Source organism: Erpetoichthys calabaricus, chromosome 18, assembly GCF_900747795.2.
Source record: "Erpetoichthys calabaricus chromosome 18, fErpCal1.3, whole genome shotgun sequence".
NCBI classification, from domain to species: domain Eukaryota; kingdom Metazoa; phylum Chordata; class Cladistia; order Polypteriformes; family Polypteridae; genus Erpetoichthys; species Erpetoichthys calabaricus.
This window is the reverse complement of record NC_041411.2, coordinates 51,946,044-51,962,416: the sequence shown is the minus strand read 5'-3', so window position 1 is coordinate 51,962,416 and position 16,373 is coordinate 51,946,044. Positions and strand designations below refer to the sequence as shown.

General features: G+C 37.3%; 1 protein-coding gene across 2 annotated transcripts in view; it reads left to right on the top strand.

The window, feature by feature from the left end:
- Positions 1-14,855: 14,855 nt before the first annotated feature.
- The window catches only part of LOC114669215 (serine/threonine-protein phosphatase 4 regulatory subunit 2-like), a 101,328-nt gene continuing 99,810 nt past the window's right edge, over positions 14,856-16,373 (top strand). The window contains exons 1-2 of one of the 2 annotated variants that reach the window (XM_051921508.1): positions 14,856-15,046; positions 15,462-15,543. In XM_051921508.1, the coding sequence (XP_051777468.1) occupies positions 15,013-15,046; positions 15,462-15,543 (116 nt within the window). In that variant the 5' untranslated portion in view covers positions 14,856-15,012. The remainder of the gene's footprint in view (positions 15,047-15,461; positions 15,544-16,373) is intronic. The other variant, XM_028825407.2, reaches the window with a different exon arrangement.

The following is a 16,373-nucleotide window of genomic DNA, read 5'->3' as shown; positions in this document are numbered from 1 at the left end:
TCTGCAGCAAACCTTTATAAATGAGGGTTTCTCCTTTTTAGATAGTGCAAACTGTTTGTTCTTCATTGAGGTTGTCTCTTGGAGAGCTTTTTTCATTTCATTGAAAATTAAAGCAGCAGCTGCCAAAATATGTAGCTTTCTTATTAATTTTTCAACATTGTGTAAAATAAATTTATAAAGTAACATAAAAGGTTTAAATACTGGTTATCCTTTTATACTAAAATATTACTAAAGAGATACAAAAAAAGTAAAATGCATATGTTATTTTTCTTTAAGGAGATTAAATATTACTGAAGAAAGAAAAACAAAAACTAAAACAGCCAAATGGGGCTATGCATACGAACTTAAAAGGTTTAAATAAAACAGAAATATATACTTTTATTTTTACTTGCTTAACTTGTTGAGGGTGTATCCTGTAGCAAAGTCCTAACTTTTTTCGTGAAAGCCCGTTTCAGTCAATAAGTCTTAAAAAAAGGTGTAAAAATATTGACAATAAGCTACGCAAACCCAGCAAGACATGGAATCGTTTAAATCAAGTATCATTACATCTTCCTTTCTTAAAGAGAAGTAAGGCAGTACTTATAAGCTTACATATATATATATATATAGACATATATATATATATATATATATATATATATATATATATATAGCAAAATACCCACGCTTCACAGCGGAGAAGTAGTGTGTTAAAGAGGTAATGTAACCATATATATACATAAACATATATACATATATATACATATCTACATATACACATATCTACATATACATATATATATACATATACACAGCCACATATACATATATATATACATATACAAATTTACATATCTACATATATATATACATATAAATATAGACATACATATATACATACATACATACATTCACATATATATATATACTGTATATATATACTGTATATATACATATCTACTTATTGGCTCCTGTATTTAGGATATAGCGGGTTGGATAATGGATGGATGGACATTTGTATGCATAGCCCTATTTGCCCGTTTTCGTTTTTTTTCTTTCTTCAGTAATATTTCAGCAAACCTGGAGCTTGTCAGTTCAAATCCTGGTACTGACACCACTGTGTGACCCTGAGGAAGTCACTTCACTTGCCTGTGCTGCAAAAAACAAAAGTAATGTAACAAATTGTACCTCAGATGTTGCAAGTTGCTGGAATAAAGGCATAAGTAAAATAGATAAATATGTATTATACACATAGGAACTATTCATTTATTTTCAGTTAAGTCATCTGCAACAAACCTTTATAAATGAGGGTTTCTCCTTTTTTTTTCTTCTTCATTGACGTTTTCTCTTGGAGAGCTTTTTTCATTTCATTGAAAATTAAAGCAGCAGCTGCCAAAATATGTAACTTTCTTATTAATTTTTCAACATTGTGTAAAATAAATTTATAAAGTAAAATAAAAGGTTTAAATACTGGTTATCCTTTTACACTAAAATATTACTAAAGAGATACAAAAAAGGTAAAATACATATGTTCTTTTTCTTTAAGGAGATTAAATATTACTGAAGAAAGAAAAAAAAAAAGTAAAACAGCCAAATGGCGCTATGCATACGAACTTAAAAGTTTTAAATAAAACAGAAATATATATTTTATTTTTACTTGCTTAACTTGTGGAGTGTGTATCCTGTAGCAAAGCCCTAACTTTTTTCATGAAAGCCCGTTTCAGTCAATAAGTCTTAAAAAAAGGTGTAAAGATATTGACAATAAGCTAAGCAAACCCAGCAAGACATGGGATCGTTTAAATCAAGTATCATTACATCTTCCTTTCTTAAAGAGAAGTAAGGCAGTACTTATAAGCTTACATATATATATATATATATATATCTATATCCGAAGCCGTGCAAGCACACTCTTGAGAATGCAACGTATAGTTGTACAGGAGAAAACAATCTTACCTCAAATCAATGGCAACCTTTTGTAGGTCTATGAACTTAATTTAAACTTTAGGTTTACACGGTGCTTTCTTTCCGAAGTACCTGCACTCATTAATATGTCTGTATGTGTCAGTCGGTCAAATCCACGCGCTTCGCACCGGCGAAGTACCGCTTTTAAATTTTTATTAAGAAGAAAAGAAAACCTTTTTAAATTGAGGGAAAATATACTAATAACAGTTTGTTAAGGATCTGTTTTTTTGTGAAGCTGCCTTCACTCGAGTGATCACTTCGAGCTGACTTGCTGGCCAACTATAAGCATTACCTGGTAGGTAACCACCGATACAATCAGATTGTGAATCAGACTACGAATGCCGTGAATGTAATTACCCCGATCTACATGTTGTCAAATAAACGAACCACACGCCGTGGCGCAATTTTAGGGGCTTCGCCTCTAGCGCTGACGTCCGAGGTTCGATTCCCGTAAGGGAGTGAAGTGAGTGGCTGGTTACCTACCAGGTAACGCTTATGTTTGGCCAGCAAGTGAGGTAACATCAGCCACGGTGCCTTCAGTTGTGAGAAGCAGATCATAGAATGGTTGAAAATAGTTTACTGTCAAATAATGCAAAGAGTACGCGACACGTCTTTCCCCCTTATTCTTGGCTCATCAGGCGTACACACTCACTGCACTCGCTTACGGTAATCGAACCTCGGACGTCAGCGCTAGTGGGGCTTCGCAGCGGTGAAGTATTGCTTTTAAATGTTAATTAAGAAGAAAAGAAAACCTTTTTAAATTAAGTCTTAAAAAGAGGTGTAAAGATATTGACAATAAGCTACGCAAACCCACCAAGAAATGCAATCGTTTAAATCAAGGCGCGAGTCGAAAAACACCATCCCATAATATTAGTTAACCCATCCATCCATCCATCCAGTTTCCAACCCGCTGAATCCAAACAGGGTCACGGGGGTCTGCTGGAGCTCAATCCCAGCCAACACAGGGCACAAGGCAGGGAACCAATCCCAGGCAGGTTGCCAACCCACCGCAGGACACACACAAACACACCCACACACCAAGCACACACTAGGGCCAATTTAGAATCGCCAATCCACCTAACCTGCATGTCTTTGGATTGTGGGAGGAAACCCACGCAGACACGGGGAGAACATGCAAACTCCACGCAGGGAGGACCCGGGAATCGAACCCAGGTCCCCAGGTCTCCCAACTGCGAGGCAGCAGCGCTACCCACTGCGCCACCGTGCCGCCCATATTAGTTAACGATTAACACATTTCTATATGTATTGTAAGCATACAATACAACTGATAATATGTTGCGCTTATTTATCTGGTGTACCGACATTTTTGCGCGTTTAACGTCTGAAATCTAACATGGTTTGTGCCCTTCAGAATGAAAACAGTTTGCATTTACCTTTTTAATAAAAGGCGAGCTTTTAAGCCTGAGAAATCATCCCGTAAATGCACACGTTTAATTGCACATGTGTTAATATGTATGCTTACACAGTATTAAAAGACACTCAACAACGTCATTTACCTTTGTTCCCGTGTTTGATAAAAGGCGAGCTTTTAAGCCTGAGAAATCACCCCGTAAATGCACACGTTTAATTGCACATGTGTTAATATGTATGCTTACACAGTATTAAAAGACACTCAAAAATTAACATCATTTACCTTCGTTCCCGCGTTTGACTCGTGCTGTAAATCTCTTCCTTGTTTTTAGTTCACGTGATTACGTAGGAGGCGTAATGATGTGATACGTGACTCCGCCTCCTCCATTAGAGTAAATAGACAAAAGACAGGTTCCAATTATGACCATTACGCATAGAATTTCGAAATGAAACCTGCCTAACTTTTGTAAGTAAGCTGTAAGGAATGAGCCTGCCAAATTTCAGCCTTGCACCTACACGGGAAGTTGGAGAATTAGTGATGAGTGAGTGAGTGAGTCAGTCAGTCAGTCAGTGAGTCAGTCAGTGAGTCAGTGAGGGCTTTGCCTTTTATTAATTAGTATAGATATATCGCGGATTTTTTGCTGGTTCGCGGATTTCTGTGGACAATGGGTCTTTTAATTTCTGGTACATGTTTCCTCAGTTGTTTTGCCCAGTTGATTTCATACAAGGGACGCTATTGGCAGATGGCTGAGAAGCTACCCGACCAGAGCGCGTATTACATATTAAATAAAACTCCTCAAATATATTGTGAGTACGGGGGCTGTTCGCACCTCTAGAGGATACGGCCGCTCCTCAAAAAACGCTGAAAGATTACCTTCATATTGCTCTCTTCCTTGCTGTGCTTACATATGGCTGCTTTGTCAAGCGATATGCTTCCCGCACTGTGCTTCGCATACTTAAAAGATCAAACAGCAAATATTGATTTTTGATTGATTGCTTTTCTCTCTCTCTCTCTCTTGCTCTGACATTCTCTGCTCCTGACGGAGGGGGTGTGAGCAGGGGGGCTGTTTGCACCCCTAGAGGATACAGACGCTCGTCTGAAAATGCTGAAAAACTACCTTCACATTGCTCCCTTCTGTGGAGCTGCTTTGTCAAGCGACATGCTTCGCATACTTAAAAGCTCGAAGGGCACGTATTGATTTTTGATTGTTTGTTTTTCTCTGTCTCTCTCTCTGACATTCTCTGCTCCTGATGCGCACTCCTTTGAAGAGGAAGATATGTTTGCATTCTTTTAATTGTGAGACGGAACTGTCATCTCTGTCTTGTCATGGAGCACAGTTTAAACTTTTGAAAAAGAGACAAATGTTTGTTTGCAGTGTTTGAATAAAGTTCCTGTCTCTCTACAACCTCCTGTGTTTCTGTGCAAATCTGTGACCCAAGCATGACAATATAAAAATAACCATATAAACATATGGTTTCTACTTTGCGGATTTTCACCTTTCGTGGGGGGTTCTGGAATGCAACCCCCGCGATCGAGGAGGGATTACTGTATATTGACAATCCCCAGTTGTGATGAACGGCAAGTTTAGTTTTTAAAATTATTTGTGTGTCTCCTGCCTGGGATAAAATTCATTTTGAATTATTTTTTTTAGACAAAAGGAATTCACCTTATTTTTAATCAGAGGCTACCCAGAAATGTTTATAATTATTTAATGCTGTTTTTGCCATCATTTTGTTATGCCCATGGATGTTACAGGTACTGCCTGGCAACACCAGTCTTAATGGAATTTATGACCCTGAAATTCAGGAGAGAAAAAAACAGCGAAGTCAAGAGACACAAACAGTGCATAGCTCTTATGTTCTGAAAAGCACAAATTAATTTATTGAACAACGTTCTTGATAATAAAGTACATGTTGTCACTTTTCTCTTAAAACAATATACATTTCCTGTCAGTTATTTAAGAATATAATTCTTAATTGTATACTCATAGCCATACTTGCATGAAAACAAAATACAGTATATTTATTAATTAGTAAACCTAAACATTTGTCTTACCGGCAAAATTCCTGTTGTACCTTCATTCAGTTTCTAATGGATATCTAATTGAAAGCACACTTTTAAAAATTCCACTTGTTATTCCTATTTTTCTTTTAGATTTAGGCCTACTTTCTTTAGTATTTAAATGATTACATCACACTTTACATCACTAACATTTACTTTTCAAAATAACAAACATATTCAACAAAATAAATAAAATATTTAGCAAATAGAAATTCCTAAAATATTAAACTTTATTATCAATCTGGAATCCAATTAATCAAAAGAAAATGGACTGAAGAAAGTTACATCTCTCAAACTAACTTTACTACTAACAGGTAAAGTAAACATGACGCCTCCATTACAGTTTCTTTGTGTGGCCTATGTGCTCATTGCTTTTGCACTAAATGAACAATAACCTTCACAATTTTGCAACATTTACCCCTGGTAACTAATTGTGACTTGCAAACTTTATGCACATTTCCCATTTGTAACTCACAAAGTTTTTCATTCCACTAACCTGAAAACAGTGAGAACAGGAGACACAAAAAGCATGTACCTTTTATGTTCTGAATTGCTCACATCAATGAGGAAACACAGTACTCACAAAACTACTAATCATCTCAGACTCACTTGTGGGCTCATGCTACAATCTACTGGTGAGGAGTGGAATAGCAAAATGGGTTTACCAAAGGTGCAGTATACTGCTTAGAGAAAGAGGTTAAATCCATAATTTGTATGGTTTTCTAGAGATACTATTTCAACAATGAAAATTGAAAATACTAACTTTAAACAAATGTGATCATACATTAGTGGGCATCACAGGGGCACCACCATTTTGGAATAGTTGTGTGGTCATTCCCTTGGCAAACTTTCCCATGATGTATGGGGAGTGTGCAACGGTATACGGGTCATTACCTGAATTTCTTGGATTATTTAAGATATATTTAATTTTTTTTGTGACTCCTAGTTATAGAAGAATAGCTTTGAATTCTTGACTTTGATTTTTGGGTTAGTGATTTGGCTTTGTAGACTTTATGACTTCTGGTTTTGACCCATGCCTGTTTTTGACCATGTCCTTTCTTCCTCATCATTGCTCATACATTTTTTTTCTTCCTGACTGCTTTTTCAGTCAGTACACCAACCTTTCAAACTTGCCAAAATTATGTGTATCTTTTCATATTATACTCATTCCCATCAATAGGATTCAGCTAGGTTTCTGTTACTATGACATCAGTATTTACATACTACTGTATACTGTATAATTCCATAATATACTATGATTTTTTGCTAACACTTTGTAGAACACATTAGCTGCCATACAGTAATTTTCACTACAATTCATTTTGTATTGGTAAAAGTAAATGTAAATAAATCTGGCTCAGGATCATGTTGTATTCCTTGGATATAGTATTTCTTAGCAGCAGCAACAGCCATGCAGCAAGGAACATTGACATGGAAAGAGCTGTCCAATACAAACAGAAATAACAGCATTTATTGGTATGTGTTCATTCTGTTGATGATTCATTCTAAATATAGCATACATGTGCATTAACATAAAGTATTTTTCTAATAGGCTGAAAAGTGACACACATCACTCGATAAGGGAGTGAGGACATTTACTCCTACATTAATCTATCAAAACATTCAGTTGAGGCTGTGGTGGTGCTGGAAAAACAGAGAGTAAAACTTGTGATGGCATATGAGAACCACATTTTTATTTCTGTTAAGAGTCCACTTTTGACTGGGACCTGTAAGATCATTTGTCAGTTGTATAGCCTTTCTAGCATGATCTGGGAATAACCACCATTATTACAGATCACCAGCAACCCAGCCACAGGGGATGCACAAACCAGTGTGTTTCTTCGTGCTGGTCCCAAGCCCGGATAAATGGGGAGGGTTATGTCAGGAAGGGCATCCGTTGTAAAATTTTGCCAAATCAATATGCGGACAACAATTTTGGATGATCCGCTGTGGCAACCCCGAACGGGAGCAGCCGAAAGAAGAAGAAGAAGATTACTGATCACCAGCAAGCAGTAAGTCTAAGACATTCTCCATTGACACTGTGCTTAGTGGAAAGAGTATCTGAAAAGCAATGGAGATGGGCCTATATGACTGAGTGCTGAAGTACAACACATTACACTTTCATAATTGTCACTCATCGTTTTACAGGCCAGAGTCAAGTCCTTATTTCAGAATGGCCTGCAACATATCTGTTCTCACAGCAAGGATTATAACCTTTGCTGAGGCAGCCTTCACTAATATAGACACCTGGCACAGATAAGTAATGCAATAACAAACAAGCAATATAAAGACTAGACATTTATACATTATTTTTAAATAAACTGCTACTTATGCAGGCAGAGGAATTTATGAATTACAGCAAGATGATCCAGATATCAAAAACATTCCTGCATGACTTAAAAAGGGTGGCATCATGGTGTATTGGTAACACTACTGCCTCACAATAAGGAGACCAGTTTTGACATGCTGTGTAATCCCTGTGAGGAATTTGCATGTTCTTCTGTGTCTATGTGGGTTTTTTCCTGGTGCTCATGTTTCCTTTCACAGTCCTAAGACATACAGGTTAGATGAATTGACATTGCTAAATTGGCCGTAGTGTGTGTGTTTGAGTGTGTATTTGCCCTGCAATGGATTAGCATCCTGTTCAGGTATTGTTCCTGCCTTGCGCCCAATGATTGCTGGGATAGGCTCTAGCTGCCATGGGACCCTGCCCTGGATAAGCAGGTTAAGAAAATGGATGGATAGATGATTTAAAGATGTACAAAGATTAAAGTACCCCAAAATTAATGGGACCTCTCTAGATCTAGAAAAAAGAGTGCAAAATGCTACAACTTATCAGTGGTGACTAACAAGCTATATTGAACACCAGCCACCCTTTGATGGGGCCTGTGCTTCTCCGGAATGAAATTCTGCGGAGACTGGCATTGGATTTGTTACATCAACAGCATAATAGTACAGTTTTTTAATAAGCAAGAAATATTTACTGCTGGCCAATCAGGTTTAGTAAAATTACGAAGTGGTATGAGCAGCTCAGAAATGTCAGACTACATTAGTCAGATTACATGCTTTACTAAATCAGAAAGCACAGCATGTAGATGTGATATTACAGTATTGATATACTTTGTCTGCGGTGGGTTGGCACCCTGCCCGGGATTGGGTCCTGCCTTGTGCCCTGTGTTGGCTGGGATTGGCTCCAGCAGACCCCCGTGACCCTGTGTTCGGATTCAGCGGGTTGGAAAATGGATGGATGGATGGATATACTTTGTGTTAATGTGTGGAATATGCTAAGCCTTATTTAATGATACAACACTATCAGTTCCAGGAAGAAACTGTTGAAAACATTGTATGACCACCTATATTCTGAAGTCCAATAGAATAGCTAATTTTCTAAAAAGAATTTAAAATCAAATAGCAAAGAAAACTTGCTCTCATGGTGTAGAGAATGTAGTGTTATCTGAAACAGCTGTTTTTTGCATTAAATGTGTATATGCACACTGGCACCAAATACATATACTATTTCTGTTGGGAACCCTGAGTGCCTGTGGATGTATATTCATCTCTCATAACATAGACAGTCCTAAGGAGTTTGTTTCTTCTCTATATCAGAAGTGGACTTGACTTTTAGAGTTCATCATTAGTAAAATGCTGCTTATTCAAATATGGAAAAGGAAAACATTGAAAACAATCAGCTAATAATTAACAGAATCAGAAGGGTACAACACCTATGGTGACTTATGGCTATCCAAGAGTTCAACTTCACAGACACTTTTGTGATAGATTTATAAGAATTCTAGTTACTATATTTTTGAATATGTTGAAAATGCTAGGGTTAATAGAACAGCTTAGTTGTTGTTGTTTATCTTCAGAATGACCTTTCAATATTACTTGCAAACTATGATAGGATATTGCTAAATTACAGATAAAAATTGTGTAAATGAGCCAAAATCTAAAAAGTGTTTAGCCATTTCTCTCTCTATATATATATATATAAAATCCAATGTCTGTATGTCTGTCCGCTTTTCATGAGATAACTACTTAACGGATTTAGACAGAGGCTGCGGGCCGAGGGTAGGGGAAAGTGTAATGTCAGGAATGGGGAGCCAGTCGGGGCCCTCCTCACTCATGTGCCAGCCTGCATTTGAGTCAGTGTACCCCTTGCCACATTTTGGAGTGTACCTTGCCTCCACTTAGCTAGCGATACCTGTTTGTTTATTTGTTTTTAAAGTTTGTCCTGTTTTACGATTACGTGGGCAGAGTCACGGGGGACAGCTAGTTTATATGTTAAACTGTGGTTTATGGTTAGTTTGTTTAAAATATTACACAGGATAAACAAAACAACAAAAATTAGAAAATGTACTTTTTGAAATGGCAGTACTGTAGCATGTGCACCAGTAATTTGTTAATCACCTATTTCTCTCTAGTATAATAAAAAAGTCCTGGGACGAGACAAGACTTTTTAGCTTGGGGTGAGATGTGACTTTTTCAGACAGATACTTTCATGTCTCACAAGATAAGACTTTGTGCCAAGAGATGTAACCATGCCCGGGGCCGGAAATAAAAGACAAAGAGTAGATGACAAAGTAGAACGTCGTAAAGAATTCAAAAACGTTGGCGTGATACACATGCAGAGCAGGTTAGAGATAATGAAAGTACTAAAATTTGAAAGTCTCAAAAAAACTGATAGTTAAGATTGCATTAGCGCAAACAAATGGAAATTATTACTCAGTGAAATAACAGAACAGCGAAAAGAGATTGAATATATTGTTCAGATTTAAACTTTAAGTCGGAGACATGTAGATCATCTAATTCGTGTTGCCATCAGGGAAAAGTAGTGTTTTTTCCCAATGAAGAGATGTATTCGCAAGAATTAAAAAATTTGTTGTTTGGTGAAAGTGAAATCTACATACACGAGTGGCAGAGATGCGAAGTGGCTGGCGCGTAGTGCAGGCCGGGGGCTTGGGTTGTTGAGTGAAGCCCCCTAGTCTTAAAGATAGATATCTGTCTTTCTGTGTCTGCATTATGTAATTTTTATTTGTAATTGCATTTTACCAGTGAACTTGTTACAGTGATCTGCACCTGCACTCTGTAAAGATTGTTATATAAAAATGTACTAAATAAAAACTAAATACAGAGGCATAATCAGATAAACTAGGAATGTGTGAGGGGGTTTACATAGTGCTAGTATGTATTAAAGGGAGATATTAAATGTAATTTTTGTCATGTTCTGGACATCTCCTTATCTTTAAAATTTAACCAGAAAATAGTGTAATAGTTCATTGCAGAGATCAATCCTATCCACATGTACCAACATTCATACCCACAAAGAGGCCAATTTGCAATCACCAGCTAACCTAAATTGCATGTCCTTTTAAATGTTGAAGGAAAGCTGGAGAGCCTCAAGGAAAATCCACACAGATAAAAGGAGAACATGACTGTACAATCCAAAATTATTAATGTCAAGTCTCTTTATTGACACATCACTTAACACAAATATACATGTGAGTGAAAAGCTTGTGTGCAAGGGCCATGTTAGTAGAGCAGTATTACACAAATTTACACAACAGAGCATACACATAATAAATACAATTAAATATCAGTACAAAATAAATTAATCACATAAGCAAACAATTAGAAACACACTATACAATGCACACTAATAACACAAATTAGTTGAGTTGCAAAAAGAATTTAGGGATGAAGGAACAGCAGCATGAATGTGAGGGAGGGTGGGTTGTTGCTAAGGGTTAGTATCAGACACTATGCTGACTTCAGCATTTTAACAACTTGATGGAAGAAGCTGTTTCGGAACCAACTGGCCCAAAAACCTGCTAAGGTATCAGCAGCGTAAAGGTAACATTATAAACAGTACATGATGTCTGGGGTCATTGAAGTCCCTAACTTTCTTTAAACAATGCCTAGCAGATAGGTCTTGAAGGTTAGAAACTTCACCTCCAATGATCTGATGGACAAAATGTACTATCTTCTTCAAGGCTTTGTGATTGACGGCAGTGCAGTTCTCATACCAGGCAGTGATGCAAATAATTACGATGTTTTTAATAGTGCAAATGTAAAATGATCTTAGGGTGCATAGGCTCATCCCAAACCACTTCAGCCACATGAGGTAAAAAAGGCATTGTTATATCTTCTTCACCACTTTTTCACTGTAAACAGTCCATGTGAAATCTTTGGTGATATGCACACCAAAGAACTTAAAACTGCTCAATCTCTCCACAGTAGACCCATTGATGGTTATATGGGAGTGTATGCCTCCTTGTTACCTGAAGTCCACTATTATCTCTTTGGTCTTGGCCACACTAAAGGAAAGGTAGGCTCACAAAAATTTGACAGTTGAAGACTAGACTTCTACCTAGGAAAAGTTTGGGCTCGTGCTGGAAAAGGTGTTTGTGAGGCCAGCGGGGGATGCTTACTCTGTGTTCTGAATGTGAATCCCAATGTCCCAGTAAAGTGATTTGGACACTGTGTTGCAAAAATAGCACTGTCTTTTGGGAGAGATGTAAAACCGAGGTACTGACTGTCTGTGGTCATAAAAGATCCCTGGGCATCCTTCATAAAAAATAGGGTGTATCCCAATGTCCAGGCTAAATTGCCCAACACTGTGTACTCATGCTAACTCCTTAATCATCCACTGTCTCTAATTAGGTATCTCTCTCTAACCACTTCACCACCTAACAGCTAATATATGGTGAGCATACTTTTGCAAAAATGGCTGCCATCACATCATCCAGGTGGATACTATACATTACTGGTGTTTGAAGTGGCTCCTTATACACTAAAGTGCTTTGAGTAGTGAGAAAATAAATGTAAAGAATTTATTACTATTATTATTATTATTATTATTATTATTATTATTATTATTATTATAAAAACTGGTCTGATGAATCTCGATTTCTGCATAGCACACAGATGGTAGGATCAGAATCTGGCACCAACAGCATGGTTCAATACACCTAACCTACCTTGTGTCTATTGTCCAGGCTGGTGGTGGTGAAGTGATGGTGTGGGGAATGTTTTCTTGGCACATTTTAGGCCCATTAATACCAGTCACTCATTGCTTGAATACCACATCCTATTGAGTTTTGTTGTTGACCACATACATCGATTCATGGCCACGATTTACCCATCTGCTAATGGTTACTTTCAGCATTAACCAAGCATTCAGCATGATAATGCACCACATCACAAAGTAAAATTCATCTCAAACTTGTTTCATGAACATGACAATGAGTTCATCATTCTTCAGTGACCATACCAGTCAGCTGATGTGAATCCATTAGAAAACCTTTTGGATGTGGTAGAATGGGAACTTTGCAGTATGAATTTCCAGGAATCTTTCCAACATTTTATGGAATACATGAAACAAAGAATTGATGCTGTTATGATATTAAAAGGAAGCCTTAGCCAGTATTAGTATAGTATTCCTAATCATTTTCTATTTCTGTATGTGGCACATAACATAGAACAGACAAAGTCTCGGACCAATCTCTCAGAACATTTACTTACTTGTAATGGACTGTAGCAGTGCTGACAAGTTGCATCAAGGGGTGAGTCACCCATCGTATGAGCTGGCATTTCACCAGTGGCAGGGGCGTCTATAAAAATGGTAAGCCTGCAAAGTTTCAAACAAAATTCCATCTAGGGCGGCACTGGCAAGCAGTCATTTTAAGGATTGTGGGCCACCTAAAAGAGCCATGTAAAGAGCAAAAGGATTCATTCTGGCACCCGATGCTGGCAATACATTGATGTCAGAAGCGGGACAAAATGAAGACCCATAATCCAATTTTAGCAAGTGTTGAGTGCTGCATTGATCATGATGGACCTGCCTGGCCCTTCTGGAGAGTCGTGAGCCTGAAATCCAGGACCTAGAGTGCCGTTTGCAGAATTGGTAGAGGGGTAAAACAGGTGAAAGACTGGCTCCACAAATGCTTATCCATCTGCTAAGGTCCATTGGCCTAAGTGCGTGGATGCCACCCAAGCTTCCAGTTCATGTAGCTGGGAATAACTTTGGGAAATCCAGTTGTCACTGAGCTCAGGTGGGCCATATGAAGCAAGGCTGGTGGTGAAACTGTGCAGGCAAAGGATGAGGCAGATACATTGCAGAGCAGCAATGGAGGGAAGTCTCAAAGCTGAGATCCAGGCCTGGAAATGATGTTTGCAGTGTCAAGTGGAAAAAAAAGACCTCCCCACTTTTTTCAAAGAGTCATGCGCTGTTTCAAGAAGTTGGAATGGGTCAAATTGCAAACAAAATTGTGCAGCAACGTTGAGAGGCCCTTTAAAGGATGCCGAGCCACCTACAAAAAGCCATTTAAATAGCAAAAGAGCTATTCTGGCACGCAGCACCTACGCTTTATTTTTGTGTCTATATGATGTGCATGGTGTTTTGTAATGCTGAGAAGTGCTCTAGAGCAGAAAAAAAATTTAAGATGAAATAAAATAGTAATCAGATCACAAGTTATCTGGTGTGAGGTAAGGTGATTACACTCAAGGGCCAAGCAATGATGAAAGGTTTAAGCTGTGGTGTATAAGCACAAGCATATGCCACCAAAAGCAACTCACCTCTTTGAACAGTAATGTAGGGTTTAAAAGCATAACATCACGTATCTAATTGTTTGAATATGGATACACATAGATTGCATTGTTTTGAAAAATGTCAGGATTAATATTACATGTTTCAGGCTAAAATAGTAACTGAACCTAAAGCGGTCCTGATGAAGAAGTAAGCAGATAAAATTAAAAACGTCATTTCCCTGCACAACTTTAGAAGAAGCCAAAACAGAGTCCACGTCATTGCAAAGGTTAATATTGCTTTAAACTAGGGGTCCTCAGTCACGGTCCTGGAGGGCTGCAGTGGCAGCAGGTTTTTGCTCCAACCCAATTGCTTAATAAGAAGCACTTATTGCTCAAGTAACACTTCTGTTTCACTTTAGTTGTCTCGCTCATTAACATTTTGAACCCTTATTGCTTATTTTTTTCAAAAACAGCTATATTCTTGGTTTTTAATTGCTCCTAATTAGCAATAAATGCAAATGACAAAAGAAACCAGCATTTCTCCATTTAGCTTGTTACCATTTACACCTGTGTGTATTTATAGTGCACTACTGGGTTTAATTAATTGGAAGGAAAGTGAAGGACTGAGAATTACTCATCCATTTTGACCTTCAAATCATATGGATGATATCCTTAGAAAGGGGAAGAAAATCTAATATATGAGAATTACCTGACATAGCAGTGTTAAAGCACTAACAAGCCATGAAATTAAATTATTGGCAAGAATTGCTTTTAAATTAACCAAACGGGTTAGAACAAAAACCTGCAGCCACTGCGGCCCTCCAGGACTGTAACTGAAGACCCTTGCTTTAAACGAACAGGTGATCTCAAGGTCAGCTAAATATCGCCTATTCACAGGTAGATGGGACACGCGCAGTCCCGCGCTCTCCGCCGCATGGGTTCCTGGGAACTGTAGCGCGAGAAAACTGAGGATTGTGACGTCACGGGCGCCATGTTGGAACGCTGCTCTTGTCTCGGAGGCCGTAAACTCATTTGCTTTCTGTTTCCTGTTCGGCTCAGAGGAAGGAGAGACAGAGTACAAAACCCTATACAATAATTTATCTTTTTAAAACATGGAAATCGACACTCTTCTGGAAGCAGTTAAAGGTTACATTTGATATATTTTTTGTTTGCGTTGTATATCTGAGGTTGTTTTCTAGGTTGTGCTGGACAGTAAATAGCAAGTGTGTACTAATTTAGTGATTCTGCCATATACCTCAAAACACGATAAAGTCGTAGCCTATTAGCAGTTTATGTGTTAATTGTAATAACTTTTCATCATTGATTATGATGTTTGTGGAGTACAACGAGTTACTGTGTTTTTGTAAATAACGCTTGTCTTTTAGCATTGATAATGTGTGCATATCGATAATAATTTTGCCATTTAATCTTTTTGATTGATCATCGACATAGTTAATCTTTAATATAATATGCTTTTACAACTTTTACTCACATTAAGCTTAGACTTACGAATTGCTAGCCTCGCTTTTCTTCCATACAGTCTTTACTTTTTTCATTGCAGAATTTGAGAAGAAGGGAAAGAAGGAAGCCTGTCCTGTACTGGATCAGTTTCTGTGTCATGTTGCAAAAAGTGGCGAAACAATGTAAGTCAACAGTTTTTAAATTTAGTCTTTTACGTTTCAGAAAACCAGTTTTGTTCTTGTACGAAAACCATGGTACGTAGATTTTGAGGAATATTTTCCTAAATGAATTTGGCCTGTTTTTGTGTGTTGGACACTGCACCGTTATTTGTGTATGGCCATAAAAATCAAACTTTCTTAATTTAATGTTTACACCGTTTCTCCTGGAACTGTAAGATACAATACATTTACTTTTTGCATCGAGGTATTTTACAACTATCTGTCCTTATTCTAGGAATTCGTTTTCATTTGCAGTTAAATGCGTTTATACTGTTATACAAACGGTTTTTGTCATTCTGTCTGGAAAAATCCATCTGAACATGCACAAGGATGACAGTTTAATCTGTAAAAAAATTGTCCGCGAATAAAAGTAATGAGTTTTATAACTCCATACAAGATTCGCCCCTAGAAGTAACAATCGACAATATAAAAATATTTGCAATTCTCTGCAAATAGAAAAGATACACTTTGACTTTTGTGTGACTGTAAAATGTTTTATCTATTGCAAGTTATGTCTTTCTTGTGTCACTATGAGGCGTTTATTTTAAATGCCTCATGATTTATTTAAGTGAAAGAAAACTGTAGAAAATAAAATACTACTTGCTTACCATGATCAGTTTTCCTTTTTTAAACTGAATGTAGTTTTAAAATCATATTTTCTATTGCTGAATTTTTAATCTTCTAAACATACTGCATTTGAGCGTGTTCGTTTCAGCAGTGTGCCAGATAGCCTTTGAGTGACTATGAATGTTAATTAACCTGTAAAGAGATTCTAAGTTTAGTTTAATTTTTGT